The 24,528-nt window shown below is 47.4% G+C and overlaps 1 protein-coding gene across 1 annotated transcript in view; it reads right to left on the reverse strand.

The window, feature by feature from the left end:
* Positions 1-24,528, reverse strand: part of LOC149445492 (uncharacterized) — a 156,149-nt gene that overhangs the window by 21,022 nt on the left and 110,599 nt on the right. Inside the window, 2 exon segments of the mRNA XM_089653784.1 lie at positions 6,321-6,742; positions 7,372-8,026. Coding sequence (XP_089509910.1) covers positions 6,321-6,742; positions 7,372-8,026 — 1,077 coding nt within the window.

The raw sequence follows: 24,528 nt of genomic DNA on the forward strand, positions 1-24,528 counted from the left end.
TTGCCCCAATAGTGCCTGATGTACCAACACTCATTTCCTCCATCCCAGCTGATGCTGAGTTTTTCACAGTGATTGATCTGACAAATGCATTTTTTTCAATCCCTGTTGCCAAGGAGACACGCCCAATTTTTGCGTTTCATTACAGGAGAAAGACCCTTACTTGGTGTAAATTACCGCAAGGGTATGTAGATTCGCCTGTGGTCTACTCTGTTGTCCTCCAGGCTACCTTAAAGCCATGGACTCCTCGCCATGGTTCAGTTTTGGTTCAATACGCAGATGATTTGCTTCTCTGTAGTGTTAATCGGGCAGCCAGCCAAGGGGATAGTGTAGATCTCATGAACTGGTTATGTGAATGTGGTCATAAAGTGTCTAAGAAAAAGCTACAATGGTGTCAGAAAACTGTTGAATACCTTGGTTTTGTTCTCACAAAAGGTGAAAGGAAAGTCAGCCACAAAAGAGCTGCGGCTCTTATGGGTCTGCCCCGCCCATTGACCAAGAAAGACATGCTCACCTTTCTTGGTATGATTGGTTACTGCCGCCAATGGATACCTGACTGTTCCTACTATGATAACATTTTGAGACAAGCCACAGGTTCAGAAATGTCAGATCTTGTGAAATGGTCAGATGATATGTGCAATGCTTTTGTGTATCTGAAAAATGCTATGGTAATAGCCCCTGGTCTTGGTCTGCCTGCATATAATCAAATGTTTCATCTGTATGCTAGGGAAAATTGTAAAACTATGGCAGGGGTCCTGGCCCAGGAGCATGGAGGAAAACTCCGCCCTGTTGCTTTTTTCTCAAAAATGGTTCCAGTACAGGTCCAAGGCATGCCTGCGTGTCTCAAAGCACTAGCATCATGCGCTATGGTGGTCCAAATGGCTACGTCACTCACTCTGGGACATGAGACCACCTTACATACCACCCACAATGTGTCTATTCTACTCAAGAATATACATACCCAACACATGTCAGCCCAGAGACTTAGTGGATATGAGGTTATACTGTTGTCAAACCCTAAGTTGAGAATAAAATATACCTCTCCCACTTCAGGTCCAGCTCCAATTTTGAATGCCTTATTAGGCTTAAAGGGAGAGCAGGATGAAGTTGTTCCACAGCATGATTGCCTGGAATTGATTCATCAGGACACCTCCCCAAGACAGGATATGTCTTCTGTGGCTCTTCCAGAGGCACAGAATGTTTTTGTAGATGGCTCTTGCTCGAGACCCACTGACACTGTTTACCATGCAGGATATGCGGTGGTGCAGTTGTCAGATAAAGTACTTGAAGCAAAACCCATCCCATACCAGTCAGCTCAGGCCACTGAGCTGATAGCCCTTACAAGAGCAGGTCAGCTTTTTGAGGGACAGGATGTAATCATTTACACAGATTCCAGATATGCGTTTGGCGTGTGCCACGATTTTGGAATAATTTGGGAAAAGAGAGGATTTATTGCAGCAGATGGAAAATCCATCTCACATTCATCTCTGGTGAAGGCTTTACTCAAAGCCATACAACTGCCAAGATCCCTTGCTATCCTACACTGTAGGGCACACACAAATGAACAAACTGATATTGCAAAGGGAAATGCTCTAGCTGACAAAGTAGCAAAAGAGGCGGCCCTTACCCAGCCTGCCATGATCCAGATGCCAATGCTCACCCCTGAAATGCCACTGTTGGATCAAACATTGCAGGATTTACAGACATATGCTACCTCAGAAGATATTAAGCAGTGGAATGCAGCTGGTGTGACAAAGAGTCCACAAACTGGACTTTGTGTCACAGAGGGGAGACCATGCATTCCAAAGGCAAGTGCACCTCTGTTCATCTCACAGTATCATGGAGTAGGTCACAGGGGATGGCAGGTTACATGTGAACTGCTGGATAATGATTTTTTCATTCCTGGCCTTCCCTCTTTGGTAAAATCATATGTGTCTAGATGCATTACATGCATAAGGAATAACCCAAACAATCCTCACAAGGCAAGACATGAACACCTGACATACCCATCAACACCTTTTACTCACCTACAGGTAGATTTTACACACATGCCAAAGGAAGGAAAAAGACAAGAATATCTTTTGGTAATTGTGGACATGTTTAGCCGCTGGGTAGAAAGCTTTGTAACCACAAAAGAAGATGCCCAAACTGTAGTGAGGATCCTTACACGGGAAATTATTCCCAGGTGGGGATGTCCACTCCAGATTAATTCTGACAACGGTCCAGCATTTGTGGCCAAGGTATGTCAGGATTTGGTGAAAACACTCAAAATTGAGTGGAAGTTTCACATTCCTTACCACCCTCAGAGCTCAGGTATAGTGGAAAGGATGAATAGGACCCTCAAGGATAAAATTAGGAAAGCTACTGGAGGTACCTTTGCAGACTGGAAGAAAATACTGCCTGCAGTTTTGGCAGAGGTAAGGATGACTCCTTCTAAAAAGACAGGTTACTCCCCCTTTGAGGTTCTAATGGGTAGGCCCTTTCCCACTCCCTGGGCCAGACAGCCACTCATGGTAGAAAGAGGGGATTTGGAATTGATTCAGGAGGAATATGTGAGAAAACTTATTGAAACTTTGGACAAGGTTGAAAGAAATGTTGCTCGCACTTTTCCTCTTTCTTCACAGGAACCAACTCACTCTTTCCAAGTCGGGGACCGTGTGGTGATACAAGCCCTCCATAGGAATCGGAAGCAAGAGTATCCCTTTGGGCCCCCCACTTCTGTGATCGCTGTCACCAGGACCGCTGTCCTGACTGAGGATTCCAAGGCCTGGATCCATGCCAGCCGTGTAAAAAGGGTGAACCAAGCCCCTAAGAAGCAAGACAAAGGCAAAGACACAGATACAGAAGAAGAAAAAGGAAGTGAAGCCGGTGTAAAAGTCTTTGAAGAAGATGACCTTTCTGATGCTCTCACAGAACTCTGGGCAGACATTTTGCTTCCTCATACTAGCAGCCCTGACTGTGTTCCTCCCAGTATGGACAATAACTAACTGCATTTATCACCCAGATGATTATGGAGTGATTAAGAGTATATGTAATACCTCCATCCAAGCTAGTGACCCAGATAATGCAGAATCAGTGCACACACAAAACCATAGTACACAACATTCTAGTGTCAGAAAGAAACGAAGTCTAACCCGCACTAAGAGAAGGTTGAGAAGAGTGTCCTTTGTACCAGATAAGGGATGGGGGTTACAGGAAACACCAGTCTTGACTACTGAGGATGTAAATCAGACCATAGTGTTTACTCTGACTAAAAACCAGGTGTTTGACCCGACTAAAGTTACTTATGATATTGGACCTCATAATGTATATATGTGTGGGAAGGATAAGTCATGTGGTTACTGGGAGAATATATGGTGGACAACAGACCCTCATAAATGGGAGACCCAATCAGCTAGAATTCCCCTAGAGGACATAGGCACCTATCAAAGGATCTCTATTGCAAAAGGCCAAGGGAATATCATTTTCACAATAAGGAACCCACAGGTCAGAGATAGTGGGGAATATAGGTTGGGAATAACTGTGTCAGGAACAGACCCCTGGGCCAACCTCATATTACAGGTAAAACCCTCCCCAAGAGTCCATGTCAATACCATAGACAATTCATTCCCCAAAGTTAGGAATCGACTGGATAATGAGGTGACAGGAGTAGTGATGCAATCAGAAGACAGATTAAGCATTGAAACTGGTTACTCTGACAAAAATGAATGGATTGAATGGGTGAGATGGACCACTAAAAGTAAGGGACAGGGAGACTGTGTTTCATGTGCCAATCCCCGCCCCCTACTTGCCACAGTTCCTTTGTTAGAAGAAGAAACTAATATGTCCTGCCTAATTAGAATGTATAAAGATAACATCACTGAGAAGGAATGTTCTGATTTTGTTAAGAAGTTCCCTGTTACCGGATTACGAAATTTACCTTTGGCCTCTAAACCGGTACCAGGAAATTTTACCTGCTTTGAACATGATGATGCTAAGGGTAAAGATTTAGGTACATTCCCACCTAATTACTGTGTTAAGACCATCCGCACCTCCGCAGAAGGCTACCGGAAGGAATGGTTTCAGGACCACCGGCAGCAACTGTCGGATGTGTGGTGGCTGTGTGGAGATATGAGACTCAGAGCCAGACTCCCCAGCAGATGGAAGGGAAGCTGCGCTCTGACCCATCTTCTCATGCCTTTCTTTATGGTCAAAGTAGAAGATGGGATAAGAAGCTTGCCCATCTTGGAAAAATCCAGATCTAGAAGGTATAAAAGAAATGCACCCCGTGGTTCCTTTGATAATAGAGTTTACATAGATGCTATAGGTGTACCAAGAGGAGTCCCTGATGAGTTTAAAGCTCAGGACCAGATTGATGCAGGGTTTGCCTCTATTGCTTTATGGGTACAGCCTAACAAAAATGTGGATTGGATTAATTACATTTATTATAATCAACAAAGGTTTGTTAACTATACTAGAGATGCTCTAAAGGGGGTCTCTGCCCAACTTGATGCAACATCCCTTACTGCTTGGCAAAACCGCATTGCTCTTGATATGTTATTAGCTGAGAAAGGAGGAGTATGTAAAATGTTTGGTTCCTATTGGTGTACTTTTATCCACAATAACACCGCTCCTGATGGAAGCATTACTAGAGCCCTTCAAGGCCTCCAAATGTTGTCTGAAGAATTGGCTGAAAACTCAGGAGTAGAAAATCCACTAGCTGGTTTTTTTTGAAAATTGGTTTGGTAGATGGGGAACTCTGATGAAAACTATGCTGATTTCTATAGTAATGGCTGCTGCAGTATTAACTCTGTGTGGTTGCTGTTGTATCCCCTGCATCCGAGGTTTAATGCAGAAACTTATTGACGCCACCATTACTAGAACCATGTGGAATCAGTATCTTGATAAAGGACCTACTAAGGGCCCCAGGTACCAACCTGTAAAAAAGGTGTAAGGTCACGTGCGTGACCTAAGAGGGGGTTTGAAGGAATTAGCCTTTCAGCATTACCATACCGCCATTTTGTCTCTTGACCTGAGATCTGCCATTTTAAGATAAGAATCCATTTTGAGATTTATGTCAGTACTTAAAGATGAATTTGTGTTTTAAGACTGTTTCTTACTTTCGATAAGAGTCTGAGATTCCTCTTTTTCTTTCAGATGTAACTTCCTTTTTTCCTCTACCTAGCACAAGACTGAAAGTCTGCGGTGGGCTTTTTTCCTGTTGCAAGAGTATTAATAAACTATAGCCAGCGCTAAAAGGGAAGTTGTCTACTTTCTATATTAATGTTTGACGTATATAATAATAATTAACATAAATGCTAAATGATTGGGCATTACTAACGTATATAATATTCTGATTGGTCAATGCATACCTGTCAATTGATTGGTTCTTATATTTCCATGTATTGTTTTAAGTTTCATATATAAGTTTGAACACGGAAGAATAAATTCAGTTCCTTCTGAGATATCACCTTGTGTCTGTGTGCAATTTCCTGTATCTCAAAGGGGACTCCAGGCCTGCGGACAGACATTGATCAGGGCCAGAGGACTGATGGGAGTCGGTAGCTACAGGAAGGAACGAGAGGAGCCAATTCCTTTCACTCCCGATATGCAAACAGCAGGTGAGGGAGGAGCTTCTCCCAGTCCTCCTCCTTGGCAACGAAGGACCTCAGCATGCTCTTCAGTGGGCCATTGAAGCGCTCACAGAGGGATTGGATACCCCGCATGTGCGCCAGAGGGATTGGATCACCTCAGACATGAACTGGGTACCCTAGTCGGTCAAGATCTTGCTGGGGAAACCCACCTGGGAGAAAATGGTGACTAGGGCCTCGGCCGCTTTTGGGGCGGAGATGCTGGACCGGGGAACAGCCTCAGGGTAGAGGGTAGCGTAATCCACCACCGTGAGAATGTACCGCTTTCCGGACTTACTGGGTCAGGCCAGGGGTCCCAGGATATCTACAGCTACCTGCTGAAAGGGCTTGGCAATGATGGGTAAGGGGCGGAGCAGGGACTTGGGGTGATCCCCTGGGCGTCCCTTCCTCTGACAGATGTCACAGGTCTGACAGAAGTGGGCTACGTCCTGGGTGATACCCGGCCAGTAGAAGACTTGGGTCAGCCGCAGCCCCGTTCTCCTCTTACCCAGCTGGCCGGCTACTGGAATGTTATGGGCTATCTGGAGTAGCGGGAACCTGAACCGTCAAGGCACTATCAGTTTGGAGCTATCAGAGGGTTGACCCGGGCAGCTTGGGCCTGCCTCACGGTACAACAGCCCCTGCTCCCACCAAAGCTGGCTCCACCCCCCTCCTGCCACGGCCTGGGTCCTAAAAGGTGGGGTCTGTGGCTACCTCCCGCTTGAAGGTCTCCCGGGCCCAGGTCAGGGGAAGGTCGGGGTCAGGTGGGGGTTCACTCACTGAGTCCATGCTGGGGAAAAGTCCCGTGGTGGCTCCGTCTGTAGGAGGACCTCGGCCTGCTTGGCTCCGGGTCACCGCCCCGACGTACTGGCATCGTAGCTCCCCTAGGTCATTGCCGAGCAGAACATCCACCGGGAGGCTGCCCATGACGCCGATCTGGCACTGTTGCTCCCCGAACCCATAGTCAAGGTGTATGGATGCTTTGGGGATATGATGTCTGGCTCCTCCCACCAGCGCGATGGTGAATCCAGGGCCGGGTTGGATGGCTTCTGGCCAGATCACTCGGGGGTCAGCGATGGTCAAGAAGGCCCCGTATCCTGGAAACTGGTGGTGGGTTGCCCGTCCACCCGCATGACCTGCAGGTGGTGCTGTTTCTGGGTGGGGTATGTAGCCCCACGGGGGAGTGGACACTGTAAACCCCCCCGGGAGTGGTTGTCTTCTGGGAAGCCCATCCATTCACTGGGAGGCGGGGGTAGTGGTTCTTCTGTGGGATGGAGCTCCAGGTATTAGACCTAGTGAGGGAAGAGGCGGCTTTGGGAGGTGGGGCAGTTTGCTATGGGTGCAACCAGCTGGGGCACCTCCAAGCCGAGGCACTCCATGGGGGGCCCCGTGAACTGGGCTCCGGGTGGCGGTCCTGGGCTTGGAGTTGGCAGTGGTAGGTGGGGGGCCCATTTTGGCAGAGGTGGTGAGGGGGCGGGGCCCTTGGCAGCTCAGGGGCCCCCCATTTCCAATGTGGTTTGATGGCTAGGATCTCGTCAGCCAGGGCAGCGGCCTTTGCAAGGGTGATAGGGGCTCTCTCTCTTACCCATCTGCGAACCTCCGTCGTACATTGGTAGTAGAATTCCTCCTTTAGAAATGCTTGGATGATTTCTTCTGCAGTGTGGGCCTGTTCCCCCTCTAGCCACCTCGGACAGGACTGCAATATCTTGTGCGCATACATCCGATAGGACGGCTCCGCATGGAAGGGCAAATCACGGAAGCGCACCCGCGTAATACTCCAACACAGTCTGTTTGACCCGGGCGTAATCCCGGCCATCCACATAGTCCAGAGTGCGGTAGGCAGCAGCTGCACCCCCTTCTAGCAGACCCACGAGGTGCCATATCCAATCCGTGCTTGGCATCTCAATGAGCTGGCACTGCTGCTCAAAGTCCTGAAAGAACCCCTCCATATCCCCAGCGACTTCATTGAAGGGTTTAAAGTCCTTGCGGCTTACCCGGGGAGGGGGGTAACCCGCGGCCCTGGGGCTGGAAAGACAGCTTCGCTCACGGTGGCTCCCTTGGCTCTCTCTTTTATGCGCCCTCCGGATAGCCTCTCGCTTCTCCCCTGCCGTGGCGTCTGACCCCAGGAGGGCCATCTCTTCCTCCACCCAAGTAAGCCAGGGGCTCTTGGGCCCTGGGTCATGGCATGCTGGGGAGGCTGGGGTTGGCCTGCTCTCCTCCTTTGCTGGGGCATCCTGGGGATCAGCTTCCTCAATGGCTGCGACCAGAACCTCTTTGGCAAGGCCCCTCCAGGTAAGGGACAGTTGCTCGGCCCTCTCCTGCAGATATGCCACAGTCCACTTCTTGTATTCGCTGGGCCGGGCCTGGTCCCCCATGCGCTGGCTTTCGCTGTCTGCCATCTCCTCAGTGTCCTGATCCCACTGCTGCCACCAGTGTGACGGAGCGTAGGCAGGACAGAACACACAGAGCAGATGGCAAACGCACAAAGCTTTAATGAGACAAACAGATGACAGTCACCGAATAGGGGAGTTCATAAGGAGGGTGAATACGCCAGTCCAGGGCGACACGGAAGGACCAACACACTTAAAGTCCAACACCGAGAGCCAAGGGAGAGTCTCTGTAGCAAGTAATCCAACAGGGGGGGTTGGTGTGAGGTCAGCACAAGAAACGTTCAAGTGAAGCAGGCAGAGAGCATGTACTCACGGATCCCTGGAGTCTAGCAGTCAGTCTTCCCCAGCTCTGGGAGAAGGGGGATCCTAGGCAGACTTGGGTCTCTGCCTCGCCTGGCCATGAAAGGTCCCGGCCGCAGCTCTCGGGCTCCTTCCGTCAGCCACCCAGTGGTGAATACCTCTGGAGCTCTGCATCAGCTTCTTAAAACTGGTTGGGCCCCCCTAGTTACCTAGGCAACCGGGGGGGCCCAAAGCAAGTGTGGCTCAAGCTTGCCTTAGGAATGTCTTTCATCTTTGCAGGAGGGGGGAGGGGCACGGATGAGAGATGGCAGAGAGAGAGCAGTGCAGTGACAGGGCTGAGAGAGGGGGGCAGCTGTGACAGGGGGATATGATCTCCATGTATAATATATAAGGGGGGATATGATCTCCATGTATAATACATAAGGGGGGATATGATCTCCATGTATAATACATAAGGGGGATATGATCTCCATGTAGAATACATAAGGGGGGGTATGATCTCCATGTATAATACATAAGGGGGATATGATCTCCATGTATAATACATAAGGGGGATATGATCTCCATGTATAATACATAAGGGGGATATGATCTCCATGTATAATACATAAGGGGGATATGATCACCATGTATAATACATAAGGGGGGGATATGATCTCCATGTATAATACATAAGGGGGGATATGATCTCCATGTATAATACATAAGGGGGATATGATCTCCATGTATAATACATAAGGGGGGATATGATCTCCATGTATAATACATAAGGGGGGATATGATCTCCATGTATAATACATAAGGGGGGGATATGATCTCCATGTATAATACATAAGGGGGGGATATGATCTCCATGTATAATACATAAGGGGGGGATATGATCTCCATGTATAATACATAAGGGGGAATATGATCTCCATGTATAATACATAAGGGGGAGATATGATCACCATGTATAATACATAAGGGGGAGATATGATCACCATGTATAATACATAAGGGGGGATATGATCTCCATGTATAATACATAAGGGGGGATATGATCTCCATGTATAATACATAAGGGGGGATATGATCTCCATGTATAATACATAAGGGGGATATGATCTCCATGTATAATACATAAGGGGGGATATGATCTCCATGTATAATACATAAGGGGGGATATGATCTCCATGTATAATACATAAGGGGGGATATGATCTCCATGTATAATACATAAGGGGGGGATATGATCTCCATGTATAATACATAAGGGGGGGATATGATCTCCATGTATAATACATAAGGGGGGATATGATCTCCATGTATAATACATAAGGGGGGATATGATCTCCATGTATAATACATAAGGGGGGATATGATCTCCATGTATAATACATAAGGGGGGATATGATCTCCATGTATAATACATAAGGGGGATATGATCACCATGTATAATACATAAGGGGGGATATGATCTCCATGTATAATACATAAGGGGGGATATGATCTCCATGTATAAATAAATAAGGGGGATATGATCTCCATGTATAAATACATAAGGGGGGATATGATCTCCCATGTATAATACATAAGGGGGGGATATGATCTCCATGTATAATACATAAGGGGGGATATGATCTCCATGTATAATACATAAGGGGGGATATGATCACCATGTATAATACATAAGGGGGGATATGATCTCCATGTATAATACATAAGGGGGGGATATGATCTCCATGTATAATACATCACCTGAGCTCCGACCTCACTGACAACAACCTTCTTGACCCTTTACAGTCTGGATTTCACTCTCTACACTCCACTGAAACTGCCCTACTAAACCTCACTAATGATCTACTAATTGCTAAAACCAATGGCCACTTCTCCGTACTAATCCCAACCAATGGCCACTATTCCATACTCCTATTACTTGACCTCTCTGCAGCTTTTGATATGGTTGACCATCCCCTCCTCCTCAAAAAACTCCACTCTCTTGGCCTTCGAGACTCTGCTCTCTCCTGGTTCTCCTCCTACCTATCGCAGCGCTCCTTCAGTGTTACCAATAACTCTGCCTCCTCCTCCTCACTCCCTCTCTCTGTAGGGGTCCCTCAAAGTTCTGTCCTTGGACCCCTTCTCTTCTCCATCTACACCTCCTCCCTTGGTCACTTGATAAACTCCCACGGCTTTAAGTACCATCTCTATGCTGATGACACACAAATCTATCTTTCTACTCCTCACCTCACCCCTTCAGTCTTCACTCCCATCACTAACCTACTAAGTGACATATCGGCATGGATGTCACTCCACTTCCTCAAACTCAATCTTTCCAAAACTGAGCTCTTAGTATTCCCTCCAGCCCGTGCCCCCTCCCCTGACTTCTCCATCAAGATCAATAACACAACCATCAGTCCCTCCCCTCATGCCAGGGTACTAGGTGTAATCCTAGACTCCCATCTGTCCTTTCAGCCCCAAATCCAATCACTGTCCAAATCTTGTAGACTTCACCTCCACAACATCTCCAAGATACGCCCGTTCCTAACCTCAGAAACCACTAAGCAACTTATACACTCCCTTGTTATATCTCACCTTGACTATTGTAACTCCCTCTTCATTGGCCGACCTCATCGCAGGCTATCCCCTCTTCAGTCTATCATGAATGCTGCTGCTAGACTCATCCACCTTACTAACCGTTCTGTATCTGCCACCCCTCTCTGCCAATCCCTCCACTGGCCTCCAATCAGTGTCCTCCACCCCTCCCTGCTAATCCCTCCACTGGCTTCCCATTGCCCAATGGATAAAATTCAAAACATTAACAATAACATATAAAGTCATTTATAACGCTGCCCCAAATTACATCAGCAATCTTGTCTCCAAATATCACCCAAGCCGTACTTTCCGCTCCTCGCAAGACCTCCTACTCTCTAGCTCCCTTGTCTCCTCCTCCCATGCTCATCTCCAGGACTTCTCCAGAGCTTCCCCCATCCTGTGGAACTCTCTACCCCAATTTATCACACTATCACCTACTCTGCCCACTTTCAGCAATGTCCGAAAAACCTCTCTCTTCAGGGAAGCCTATCCTGCCCTCAGCTAATACTGGAATCTTCTACTCCTCCTACCAGTCCATCCCCCACAGTTACTACCTTTTGTACCACTAGCCCCTCCTTCCTAGATTGTAAGCTCCAAGGAGCAGGGCCCTCTTAACCCTCTTGTCTTGAACTGTATTGTTGCTGAATTGTCTCCCATTATATTGTAAAGCGCTGAGCAAACTGTTGGCGCCATAAATCCTGTATAATAATAATAAATGACCCACCTGTGCTGATCTCTGTAGGAGTGTCCTCCTCTATAAATGTCCCCGTTATTCCATCCTCCTCCATAGACTGCTGATCATCCCTCACATACGCCTCTTCTTCTTCTGCTTTCACCTCAAATTCTATATCGATTGGATCTCCACTCTAAATCAAGGAAATGAGAGGAAATATCATCTGTAAAATATAAGGTCACATAAAAAATATTTACACATCGTCTCTACAAGTCCATGTTCTAGATGCTCCATCCCACCAACCTTGTAATGGTGAGGGATGGTGTGACCTTCCTGTGTGGAATCCCGGGAATACAGAGGACGGGGATATCTCTCTGGTGGGTTCCTGGTATTAGGTGGCTCCATCATATCCTTGTGTCCTTCTGAAAACTCCTCCATCACTCCATACTCCTCATCCTCCTCTTTATACTCTTCTTTAACATCAATATTATCATCCCCGAGGATTCCACTCTGAAAGATATAATAAAACATTCATTGTAACAAACATGCTGTGTATAAATCACAACTACCAATAATTGTCATCATCTACCTGATGATGGTGAGGGATGGTGTGACCTTCCTGTGTGGAATCCCGGGAATACAGAGGACGGGGACATCTCTCTGGTGGGTTCCCATGACTGGATCCATCTGTAGGAAACACACACACTGACTGAATCCATTGTTTCTATGTGTTTATCAGATGATGGGGGATCTAGGTGGATCCTCCGTACTGCTCTCTCCTTTACAATAAAGTCTCCTCTTACCCGGTGATGTGAGGGGCGGCTGATTGTCCATCATGACGTCCTTGTAGAGATCCTTGTGTCCTTCTAAATATTGATATGTATCATCAACATGTGTGTATCATCATCTGCTGGAGATAAAAAAACATTACAGTGACAATGGAGGAAGAGGACGGACATGACGGGGGGGTTACTGGGTGTAAATAGAACATAACATCTTATTACCTCCTCTGCTGCCAAATCCACCAATGTCTCCGATCTGCTTCACACCATATGGAACTTCCTGTCTTTATTCCAGATGACTTCCTGTCTGTTCCTGACATCACTTCCTGACTGTACCTGACATCACTTCCTATCTGTATTCCATAGAGAAGTCCTGTCTGGGTAGTAGAAATGAGATCCCCATCTTGTGGAGTTTAGAGGAACTGCAGCCCCGATAAACGTCCCCTAACATCTTGCCGAACAGCCACTGCATTAAAATGGTGGCAGGGTGGCACGGCTTTTTTTTTAAACGTGCTCCACACTCCCAAGGTTTTTCTCGGGCAGGGGGGGTGTACGCACGCCCCCGCCAACTCGCGGCTGTCACCATTTGATCCCCGAGGGATCAATCATTCAGTTTCAGCCAGTGATGTCCGGCTGAAATCGGATGATCGGTCCCTGTCCTATCCTGTCCTTTGTTGACAGTTACAGAGGACAGGATATGATGTCATTCTTCTCTGCCTGGGCACATTCCTTCCCAGAGAGAGAAGACATACAAATCGTAAGTAAAACAGCACATACCCACAGTTAGAACACACCTAGGTCACATTTAACCCCCTGATCGGCCCCCCAGTTACCCCTTCACTGCCCTGTCACCAGTGTCATTGATTACAGTGAACAGCTTTTTACTGATCACTGTATTAGTGTCACTGGTGACTTCAGATAGCATTAGTGTCAGTTAGCGCCCCTCCCAGATAGCGTCAGATTGCCGCTAGTACACCAGTAATCACATTTGACCCCTTTATTGCCAGGAACACGCTCACTTGCACTCTAAACCTCCATTGCTAGTATAGTATCTGAGCGGATCAATATCTTTGATCAGATTAGCGCTATACCAGCGTTCACACTACTATAGTATCCCCAAAAATGCAGTGTTAGCGGGATCAGCCCCGACACCTGCCAGCACCTGCCTTTATCCCCTACGCCCCCCCTTCTGCCCCAGCAAGTGCAGTGTCAGTAGATAACTGTCACTTGATATATTACACACAAAACCGCAGTGTTGGCAGAATCAGGCCTGATCTCTGTTAGCACTTGTCGGTAAATTTTCCGTAGCGGTTCAAGCAGTCCCTGACAGCCAGGCGCTCTTTTTCCCGTGAGTCGCACTAGGTACCTATAAATTTAGTGGCCAAAATGTCCAAGCAAAGGTACTCTAGTGACGAGGCCTACAGGATTCTGAGCATGTCAGGTGAGAGCGAAAGGGAAGACTCCCTGACAGAATCAGGCTCAGAATACGAATCTGTAGACAGCAGCGGCACCCTGACAGATCACTCAGATGACGGAGAAGAGGTCCCTGCTAAGGTCAGGTGTACCCAACCCCGTTTCTCAGGTTCTGAGGTGATACAAACGCATGATGACTCTCATATGCAGCAGAGTGCCAGTACTAGTGCCGCACTACCTTTTGGTGAAATGGCGAGCACCAGCTGCCTAGTACATCCTGATCTTTCACATACCAGCACTGCAGTATCACTTGGTGACATGGCGAGTCCCATAAGTGCAGTACAAGCTGGTGTGGAGGTGAGCACAAGTAGTGTCCCGCTGCCACCAAAAATTTGCACACAGGCCCGTAGAGCCCCTAGTATCCTTCCGGATGTGCTTGCAAATCCTGATTGGCAGCCCACAAATTCTGCAGCACCCGTACTTCCCCAATTCACTGCCCAACCCAGAATTCAGGTGGAAACAGCAAATTTAACTCCTCCCCTTGATTTTTTGGAGCTGTTTTTCACGGAAGAGCTCTATGCATTGATTGTGGATCAAAGCATTTTATATGCACAACAGTTTATCACCACCAACCCAAATTCAAACCTTGCCGGACTGTTTGCATGGAAACCTATTACAGTTTCTGAATTTAAGTTTTTTTTGGGCCTAAGCCTCCATATGGGCATTAATAAGAAAAATTAATTGCGGTTGTATTTGTCGACAGACCCGATTCATCATATGCCGTGTTCTCTGCTGCCATGGCCAGGCATAGATATGAGAATATAATGCGATTTACGCATTTCAATGACAATACACTCTGTCATCCTTGGGGTGACCCTGAATTTGACCGGCTCTACAAAATTTGTCCCCTTGTAAATCACCTTAACCAAAAATGTGCAGATATCTATACTCCCCACCAAAAAAATCTGTGTTGATGAGTCCCTCATTAATTTTTTAGGCCACCTTGCATTCAAACTATTTCTCCCCAATAAGCTGGCCAGATATGGGGTCAAACCTGTATATCAGACCTGTGATTTGGGGGGTTGGTGCTATCCTGGTATTTCAGGGCCCCCGAAACTGATAGGTAGTGAGGAAGTGAAATGAGGAAGTTATGCACCTTCAGGCTTTCAAAGGGATCATTGGATTTCAGGCTCCCTGTTATGGAGTGCCTGCTCCTTGTCCAAACCCCCCCGGTGCCTGTGTCTTTCCCGTGTCCCCTCACCCTCTCCTCATCCTGTTGCAGCCTTTGAAGATGGGCTGCACAGGATGAGGGGGGTCACCTCACCCCCCTGCCCCTCGTCACCTCCTCACATCCTCACGCAGCCTGTGAAGGCAGGCTGCGCAGGATGAGAAGGAAGTGACCCCTGTGGCGGACCTCACACCTCTATGGACATATAGACAGAGAGAAGTGACACCCCACTGAGGGATTCTGGTGCGGGGCCGCTAACCCGGCGCTGCACACCCCTGGTGAGTGCAGTGCAGGGCACGAGAGTTTCCCGCGACTGCACTCTCAGACAGACAAAAGCTCTCAAGAGTGTGGCCCCTGTCAAGGGGTGTGCCTCATTGCCCGGCAACACGGGGTTGGGCTGGCCATTGCCGGGGCAACCTGGAAGCATCCCACACAGCTTTTAAAAGGCCAGCTTGAGACCAGGCTTGCTCTCTTCCTCCCGCTGCTGTCCCTGGGACCACCGTGGTCATGGGAGGTCTGGGTGGGGCCCGGGCCTCTGCAGGCATCCCCACTGTGTGCTCTGCATGAGCCCCCTCACCACAGGTCAGACCCCACGGCTATGACTCCTGCTGCTGTCCCTTGGGCCACTGCGGTTGTGGGAGGTCCGGGCGGGGCCCGGGCCTCTGCAGGCATCCCTGCTGAGCGCTCTGCATGAGCCCCCTCCTCAAAGGTCAGACCCCATGGCCCTGACTCCCGCTACTGTTCCTGGCTGCTACGAGGACCCCTGCTGCTGACTGCTGGGCACTGGAGAAGCTGGCCACTGTGAGGGCCGCCGTCTGTTGCTGAGGGTCCCTGGGAAGCTGTCCTGTCTGCAGATAACTGGGTCCCTGGGAAGCCATCCCATCTGCTGATCATCGGGCCCCTGGGAAGCCATCCTGTCTGCTGATCGTTGGGCCCCTGGGAAGCTATACTGCCTGCTGACCGCTTTGTTCCCTGGAAGCTGCCTGCTGCTGAGCATCTGCAAGTCGCCTATCCCTCTGCAAGCCGCCTGCTGTTGAGCACCTGCAAGACACCTATCGTAAGTGTCCCTAGAAGCCATGAACTGTCCCTGTTGTGTGCACTGACCACCCGTGTCCTGAACTGTCCCTGTTGTGCGCACAAACTACCCGTGTCCTGAACTGTCTCTGTTGTGTGCACCGACCACCCGTGTCCTAAACTGTCCCTGTTGTGCGCACTGACCACCTGTGTCCTGAACTGTCACTGTTGTGCGCACAGACACCCGGGTCATGAACTGCCCCTACTACACGCCTAGACTACCCTTACTTGAACCGTCCCATGGCGTGCCCAGAGTATAGCTAACTGTGATGCCCCTGAGTGCTTGAGCCATCGCTACCCGTTGAGTCCCCATGAGCCTGATGTCCCTAGAAAGCTGGGTGGGAACTGTGCTAGGCCAGACTCCACAGTTGGAGTCCCGTTGAGTCCCCGTGAGCCCTATGTCCATAGAAAGCTGGGTGGGAGCTGTGCTAGGCCAGACTCCACAGTTGGAGTCCTGTTGAGTCCCCGTGAGCCCGATGTCCCTAGAAAGCTGGGTGGGAGCTGTGCTACGCCAGACTCCACAGCTAAAGTCCCATTGGGTCCCCGTGAGCCTGTTGTCCCTAGTACACTGTGTTGAGGCCAGACGCCAAAGCCAAAGTCCCCTTGAGTCCCCGTGAGCCCGCTTACCGTGGGTGTCCCTACAAGCTGCATGTCACGGAGTGCCATGAACTGTCCTGATTGAGTGTCTTTCAGAGTTCAATAAAGCTTTGTGTGTTTCCCATCTTCTTCGTGGGTTCTGTCCTGCCTACGCTTCCGTTACATTCCCGTATGTAGTTAGGCTCCCAAAACATCTCACATGTGGTACCCCCATACTCGGTAGAAGTAGCAGAATGTATTTGGGGTGTAATTCCACATTTACCCATGGCTTGTGTGAGCAATATGTCATTAAAGTGACAATTTTGTGTAAAAAAAAAACTTTTAGAAAAAAAATAAATCTTCCATGGACTCAACATGCCTCTCAGCAGATAGCTTAGGCTGTCTTCTTTCTAAAAAGGGGTCATTTGAGGGTGTTTGTATTATCCTGGTATTTTAGCACCTCAAAAAATGTGATGGCAGTCAGAAAGTAAAAGCTGTGTAAATTCCAGTATCCATCCCATAGATTGTTTGTAGATGATATAACTTTCACACAAAGCAATTAATATGCAGTAATTGGGATTTTTTTTACCAAAGACATATAGCAAAATACATGTTGGCCTAAATTTATGACAAAATTTGAGTTTATTGGATATTTTTTATAACAGAAATGAGAAAATATAGTTTTGTTTTTTTTTCAAAGGATAGAGAATTAAAGTTCCGATTTCCAGAATCCCATCATTGGGAGTTTGGTTGTATGAGTTTGTTTTTGGAGTAGGTGGTAGAAGGTAGAGAGATGGGAGCTGGAAGGTGTAGAGCTGTTGAAGAGTGTTATGAGGCCCATGGGCTGAGTGTTCTCACACCAGTGCAGGTGAGGTAGCATATGTCTAATTCTGAGGAATTTGTAGAAGTCTTTCTGGTCCGGAAAATAAGTGAGGCTGGGATCCTGAAACGTTCTTATGTAAGTGTTGTTCAGCAGATCTTTGACAGAGTAAATGCCCTTTGTGTACAAGTTTACAGGTGGATATCTTCAGATAGGAGTTCCAAGGTGAGAAGAGAAGGCATTGCAGAACTTTTTGCAGTATGTCCAAAGAGGATTACGCCAAAGAGTTCCACATTCATATGATTGGTGTTTTGGTGTCCAGGAATTCTGGTCAATTTCTATCATTGCACCATGGAGAGTATTCTTCCCATCCACACTGCAGTGTAGTATGATGGCTGTAGGATGGAGGATAGGAAGTGTCGGTCTCGGGAGGAGAAATAAAGCACAGCGGATCATAGGTACAGATCTATCGAATTTGGACACAGCTATGCCAGCAGACTAAAAAAGAGAGCAAATGGCATAGTGATCCATCCCGGTTACAGTGTGTTTGTATCTATGATAAATGACAGGCTAAACCCACCTGGAGACTTTCTCCACACCTGGAGTGTGCTGAGTTCTTGGAGAACGTCTACACAGTGTTTCCAGATTGGCTTTATCACCCCAACGAGCTCGCTCCAGTTCATGGATGTCATCATTATGTTTGGAGGATCTCACCAGTCAGGAGCCTTTCCTGTCATCCTACATGTTCCCTTCTGAGGATTATAATTAGGAATCTGCTTGCGCTCCTATGTAAAATACAATTGGTAAACGTGTGAAGCTGCTAACATCTGATCCAATACCCCAAGATCAAAACAATGCAGAAGAAATACAAATGATGTAGCGCTAAAACACCCAGTTAAAGCGTCAGTGCCTTAGGACATGCAGCATGATGTTAAAATCCTATATGAACATAATACATATATGTGCGTGATGATACTGACAAAATGGAAAACAGATGTGCAACCCCTACACACAGTGCACATATATGAATATAAAGTCCAGTGATCCTGTATCAATATTTGCACTCAAACAGAGTCCTTGGACTGTATGTGGGCCCGCACACCACCACGTGCAATCCGAAATCAGCTGAAGTGGCCTCTCACCTCCTCCCTGCGACCCTGCAGGGCCACAGAGCTTTATCAGATCCCCACTGAGTCAAGGTATGCTTCCTCTTGAGTGGATGGTTGGTATATCCCCAGTATACAGCTTCCACCTCTCCTGTGGTATCCTCCGAGGTGAGCTGAGCAGGATGCACCCCAGCTCAAGCCCCCATGGGATAAAGGAAGCAAAAGACATCCTCCATAGTGTAAACTCCGTAGTGGAGTCCTGAGGAAGTCACGGGGTCACGTGACGCAACGCGTCGACGGCAATACGTGGTGACGCACTTCCGGCGCGGCGCCATCTTGGTACACCCTCAGCCACACGCATAAACCCATGCTATGGGAAACAGCTTGTATGTTATTTGGCAAATGTGAGTGTATTATACATTTATTTTCCGGCATTTATTAAACGGTTTTACACTATGGAGGATGTCTTTTGCTTCCTTTATCCCATGGGGGCTTGAGCTGGGGTGCATCCTGCTCAGCTCACCTCGGAGGATACCACAGGAGAGGTGGAAGCTGTATACTGGGGATATACCAACCATCCACTCAAGAGGAAGCATACCTTGACTCAGTGGGGATCTGATAAAGCTCTGTGGCCCTGCAGGGTCGCAGGGAGGAGGTGAGAGGCCACTTCAGCTGATTTCGGATTGCACGTGGTGGTGTGCGGGCCCACATACAGTCCAAGGACTCTGTTTGAGTGCAAATATTGATACAGGATCACTGGACTTTATATTCATATATGTGCACTGTGTGTAGGGGTTGCACATCTGTTTTCCATTTTGTCAGTATCATCACGCACATATATGTATTATGTTCATATTGGATTTTAACATCATGCTGCATGTCCTAAGGCACTGACGCTTTAACTGGGTGTTTTAGCGCTACATCATTTGTATCCCTTCTGAGGATTGTTCTATCCTTCCAAACAAATGTATGAAATCATGGATGAGTCCTCCTTCTATGTGATCTAGAAGATCTTCAATCACAATGTCTTTATGGATGAAGTGGATGGCCCAGTTTATATATTATTTATTGCTTTACAGCTTTATTCCCTCCAGGATTCATTCTTTATTTATAGAACCATTCAAGGAAGTGTTCTTACTTTGAGAGATCTCCACCACCATTCCTCTGTGACTCTGTGACCATTACATCCTTGTCATTTATGTCTAACATCTTCATTATGAGTGGATTGATATTTATTTTTATACTTTAGGATGTAGTTTTGCATTTTCTTCAACAAAAAGATACATTTCGGAGGGATCTGTTTCACCTTTACCTTTTTTTCTAACTTGTATTCCGTGTCTTTAAGACTTTTATTTATGTAATAAAATATCTTTATTAAACAGTTGGCTGCAAATGATCTAGATTTATTTTTTCTTCTGTTCTTCTGATCTTCTGTGGTAGACCTGTAAGGTATATATTATACAGGAATTGTTATTATGAGACATTTTGGGGGGCTGCAGTTCTACTGAACTCCACAAGGTGGTGATCTCACTTAAACCCAGACAGGAAGTCTCTATGGAATACAGACAGGAAGTGATGTCAGGTACAGACAGGAAGTGATGTCAGGTACAGACAGGAAGTGATCTGCAATAAAGACAGGAAGTTACATGTTGCAGAAATAAGAGGAGACGTTGGTGGAAGTGGCAGCAGAGGAGGTAATAAGATGTTATTTCATATTTACACCCAGTAATCCCCTCTCATTATGTCTGTCCTCTTCCTCCATAGTCACGTCCATCCTCTTCCTCCATAGTCATGTCCGTCCTCTTCCTCCATAGTCCTGTCCGTCCTCTTCCTCCATAGTCACGTCCGTCCTCTTCCTCCATAGTCACGTCCGTCCTCTTCCTCCATAGTCATGTCTGTCCTCTTCCTCCATAGTCACGTCCGTCCTCTTCCTCCGTAGTCATGTCCGTCCTCTTCCTCCATAGTCACTGTGACATCTTTTATCTCCGGCAGATGATGATACACACATATATAGTGTGGGAACCCAGATGAACCCCTTCAGGGGCAGAACATTCCCCCACTTCCGGGGCCGGAACATTCTCCTCATTGTGGAGATAAATTCTAGTAATATGGTCCTCTAAACAAACAGCACTGACAATAAATAGACAAGACAAGGACCATCCTGACCATACATGGCCTACAAAGGGCAATGATGACACTACACAGGCAGCCAATGGGCAATCATTACACTATGCAGCCAACACAATGATGGAGTGCCGGGGTCAGGAGTATGGAGCATAGAGCCCCTTACATTGCTGCTCAGGAGGAAGAATACATTCCAAATGAATGAAGAGTAATCACCACTGAAGTGCTATGTTCCCTCTTTTGTACATTGTGGAGGGTCTGGTTTGAATATGTCCAAATAAAGGTGATTTTATCAGATGTGCGGCCGGACTGATTTTTCTTCTCTACCAGGAAGAAAACATTCCCCAGCCTGCCATGAAAAATATATTCAATCATTGGTGTTGGAGGAAAAAAATGAGGGGTGTGAGGGATGAAGGGGAGTTGAGGGGCCTCCAAGGGGGTACTGAGGATGAGAGACTTTGGGACCCCTGAGGGTGTAGAGTAGATGGTGAAATCTGGGTTGATAGGGTTGGCAGGTAGCATGTCTCTGAGGGAAGAGAAGGTTGTTGGGCTCAGGGGGACTCTGAGGTAGGGAGGGGGGCTCTTGGTCTCTGATTGTCCTCCCACCTGCACTTACTTTCCAGACCTCCTTACAAAACTCCTACCAGGATAGGAAAGAAACCTTCACCTTCTTACCATCTCACTGGTCAAATAACATTTTCCAAGATACTGTCTTGGAAATTCGCTTTAACGAATTTCTCCTTACCGTGAGTACTCGCAGTTGGATGCGCAGAAATCCCCCATAAAGCTGTGCGAATCTCGCTTACCACGACTGCAGCTAAACTACACGATTCCTGCCCATCCAAATACTTTGGTTCTGTTGAATTGTGGGAGAATTGGAGCTCCGTTACCCTAGAATGATCACACGACACTCTAAGGCTGGTTGCAATCCACATAAGGGCTGATTTTAGACCCAGCTCTCTGTTTTATTAAAAATACACACATGCCCCCCACATGAATAAAGTCAATCCCTCCCACCGAACAATGCAATGGGGATTGCCTATACAGAGGATGTACATTCCAATTGGAGCATAGCCTTTGCTATTATCTATCACTGGTCCTCCCCCATGAGTCTTCTGAGGTCAGCAGACTTCCTCCCCTTCCCCCCTATGAGCCATCTGAGGTCATATTTCCTGTCCTACTAGCTTCTATTGGTATGCAAAATTCTCTGCACAAGCACTCCCTAAAAATATCAGTCTGTACCTGGATGGGCCCGATACGATCTTTATTAAAACACATCCATCCGAGATACAGTTCAGATTAGTAATGGGTTGTAAGATATGCATAAGCCTACACACGGAGTTCACACCGCTTGCGCATTGCGTTATGAAGCCCACGTGGTACTATGCTGCTGATATGCGGATACAGGCCCACGGTCTACTGACAGCAGCATTCGCATGGAATGCCGTGGTGGTATACACGCCGGTCTATAAGCGCAGATCTGCCATCTCATCCATTACCAAGCTGAGTACTGTAATACATACATTGTACATGGCATGGCCCAATTGCAGCCTTCAGAGCTTTAATTAAGCCACACGAGAGACATATGAATAACACGAATACATGACACATTTAAAGTTCGACCAACAATACAAAATTTCCATGACAATACCAAGTGGAATGAAGAAGGGAAGTCTTTCACCCCTTGGTGGGAACTCGTTCTTAGAGGAGGTCTGTTGGTGAATTATCAACTAAAAGGTAGTCAGGGGTCAGTGCTGAACATCTTCAGGAGACACTCCAATACCTCCCATGACACAGGCTCTGGCAGTGCCCGGTGCTGGAATTCAGAGCCCCAGGAACCCACCACCACTCTGTACAATGTCCTGTTTACTACAGTATACTTGGCAATAAAAAAAAACAAGATCCTCCCCCCTGCCATCCTCCTACCTACGCTGCGCTGTCATTGGAGGGAAGAGAACAGACTCCTCCCCCACAGCTCTCTACTCCACCAGCACCATCTTCCTGCTATCCCATCCAATCCCTTCTCTTACTGCAGAGAGTGACAGTGACATCACTCCTGTCAGTCAGCAGGCTGCTGGAGATTGGAGCCTTGCAGCCGGAGTTCTGCCAATTGTCCTGATTATCCAGCAACTCCAGCCAATAGTCAGCAAGTTCCCTTCCTGGACCTCATGATGAGCCGACATTGACCTCACAGCACTGCCTCAGAGCAAACAAGTCATAGGAAGGATCGTATTTATCATTCCTTGTCTGCAGATCTAAAACTCATCAAAACCAGTTCAGAGACCAAACAAACCCAACAGATTAAAGGGGATTTCTGATCCTGCAGGTCAAGAGGGTCCCGGGACCTCCAAAATGTAGCAAATACTAAACAGTCCCAAATAAGCATCTTCCCATGGGGGTGGTAGTTCTTCAATGTCCAGCAACCCTCCTATTCCCCCCTCACATCCACATCCTATTATTGTGTGACCAATACCATCCAAATCATTCTTAATTTCATTTCCCAAAGTTATCCGTCTACAAGGAGACCTGTATAGATCACATGATGGCACCAATGAGGATGGAGGAGGACTGGAGTCACATGACTGAGAAGATACTAAACCTCACCCTGGAGATCATCTACCTGCTGACCGGAGAGGTGAGGAGGATTCTGGGAGGACACATGACATCACTCTTATCTCTATTAATAAAACACAGACCTGACCGGAGAGGTGAGGAGGATTCTGGGAGGTCACATGACATCACTCTCATCTCTATTAATAAAACACAGACCTGACCAGAGAGGTGAGGAGGATTCTGGGAGGTCACATGACATCACTCTCATCTCTATTAATAAAACACGGACCTGACTGGAGAGGTGAGGAGGATTCTGGGAGTCTAACATGATATTCCTATTGATTCCTCAATACAGAGATTTCCTCTTCTGAAGTCAGGTGACCATATGACCATCACAGTGACTCCCTAAACCCTGAGAGACACAACATGCAGAAGATTCTAGAAGTCACCAAGAAGATGATGGAGCTGCTGACAGGAGAGGTGAGCGGTGCCGGGAATTCTGGGACATTCTCCAGTAACAGACAAGGGATGTGTCTGGATGGTGACTGTATCATTGTGTGTGTCAGGTTCCTATAAGGTGTCAGGGTGTCACTGTCTATTTCTCCATGGAGGAGTGGGAGTATTTAGAAGGACACATCACCCCCCACCCTTCCCATCACCGATAAGAAGACACTTTAGAGGGACGGAGCTTCTAGAACATGGACTTGTGGACACAATGTGTGGATTTTTTATTGTGATGCCACAATATTGAAGCTCATGTCTTACAGATGACCTCTTCTCTCATTTTCTTGGTTTAGGGTGAAGATCTGATGTATATAAAAGTTGAGGTGAAAGCAGAAGAAGAAGAGGCGTATGTGAGGGATGATCAGCAGTCTATGGAGGAGGATGGAATAACGGGGACATTTATAGAGGAGGACACTCCTACAGAGATCAGCACAGGTGGGTCATGAACACTAAATCCATTCCTCCACCCATACTGCTCACTGATTGGTCCAGAGTAGGGCGGGGACTGGGTGATATCAGCCTGTAATCCCCTGGTCACTTTCCTGAGCTGTGTTCCCCGTCCTGTATTCCTGGATTTCTCTCGGATAATCTTCCTTCTCTGTGCTGCAGACACAATTTATGTCTCTAGACTGGATTTATGGAGGTTCTGGGGTTCAGCTGGCAGCAAAATGTTGATTTTTACTCTAAGCATTACATAATGTAGGCACCCAGGACATGTGACTGGGGTCTCCTGCCTTGTGCCTGACTCCTCCAGGGGACCTTCTCTGTTATCTGCTGGCTGTGCCGGGTGGAGGGATATGTCTGT

The sequence above is a fragment of the Staurois parvus genome, unplaced genomic scaffold, assembly GCF_062004578.1.
Source record: "Staurois parvus isolate SC_StPar_1 unplaced genomic scaffold, SC_StPar_1.0 ptg000720l, whole genome shotgun sequence".
Taxonomy (NCBI): Eukaryota; Metazoa; Chordata; class Amphibia; order Anura; family Ranidae; genus Staurois; species Staurois parvus.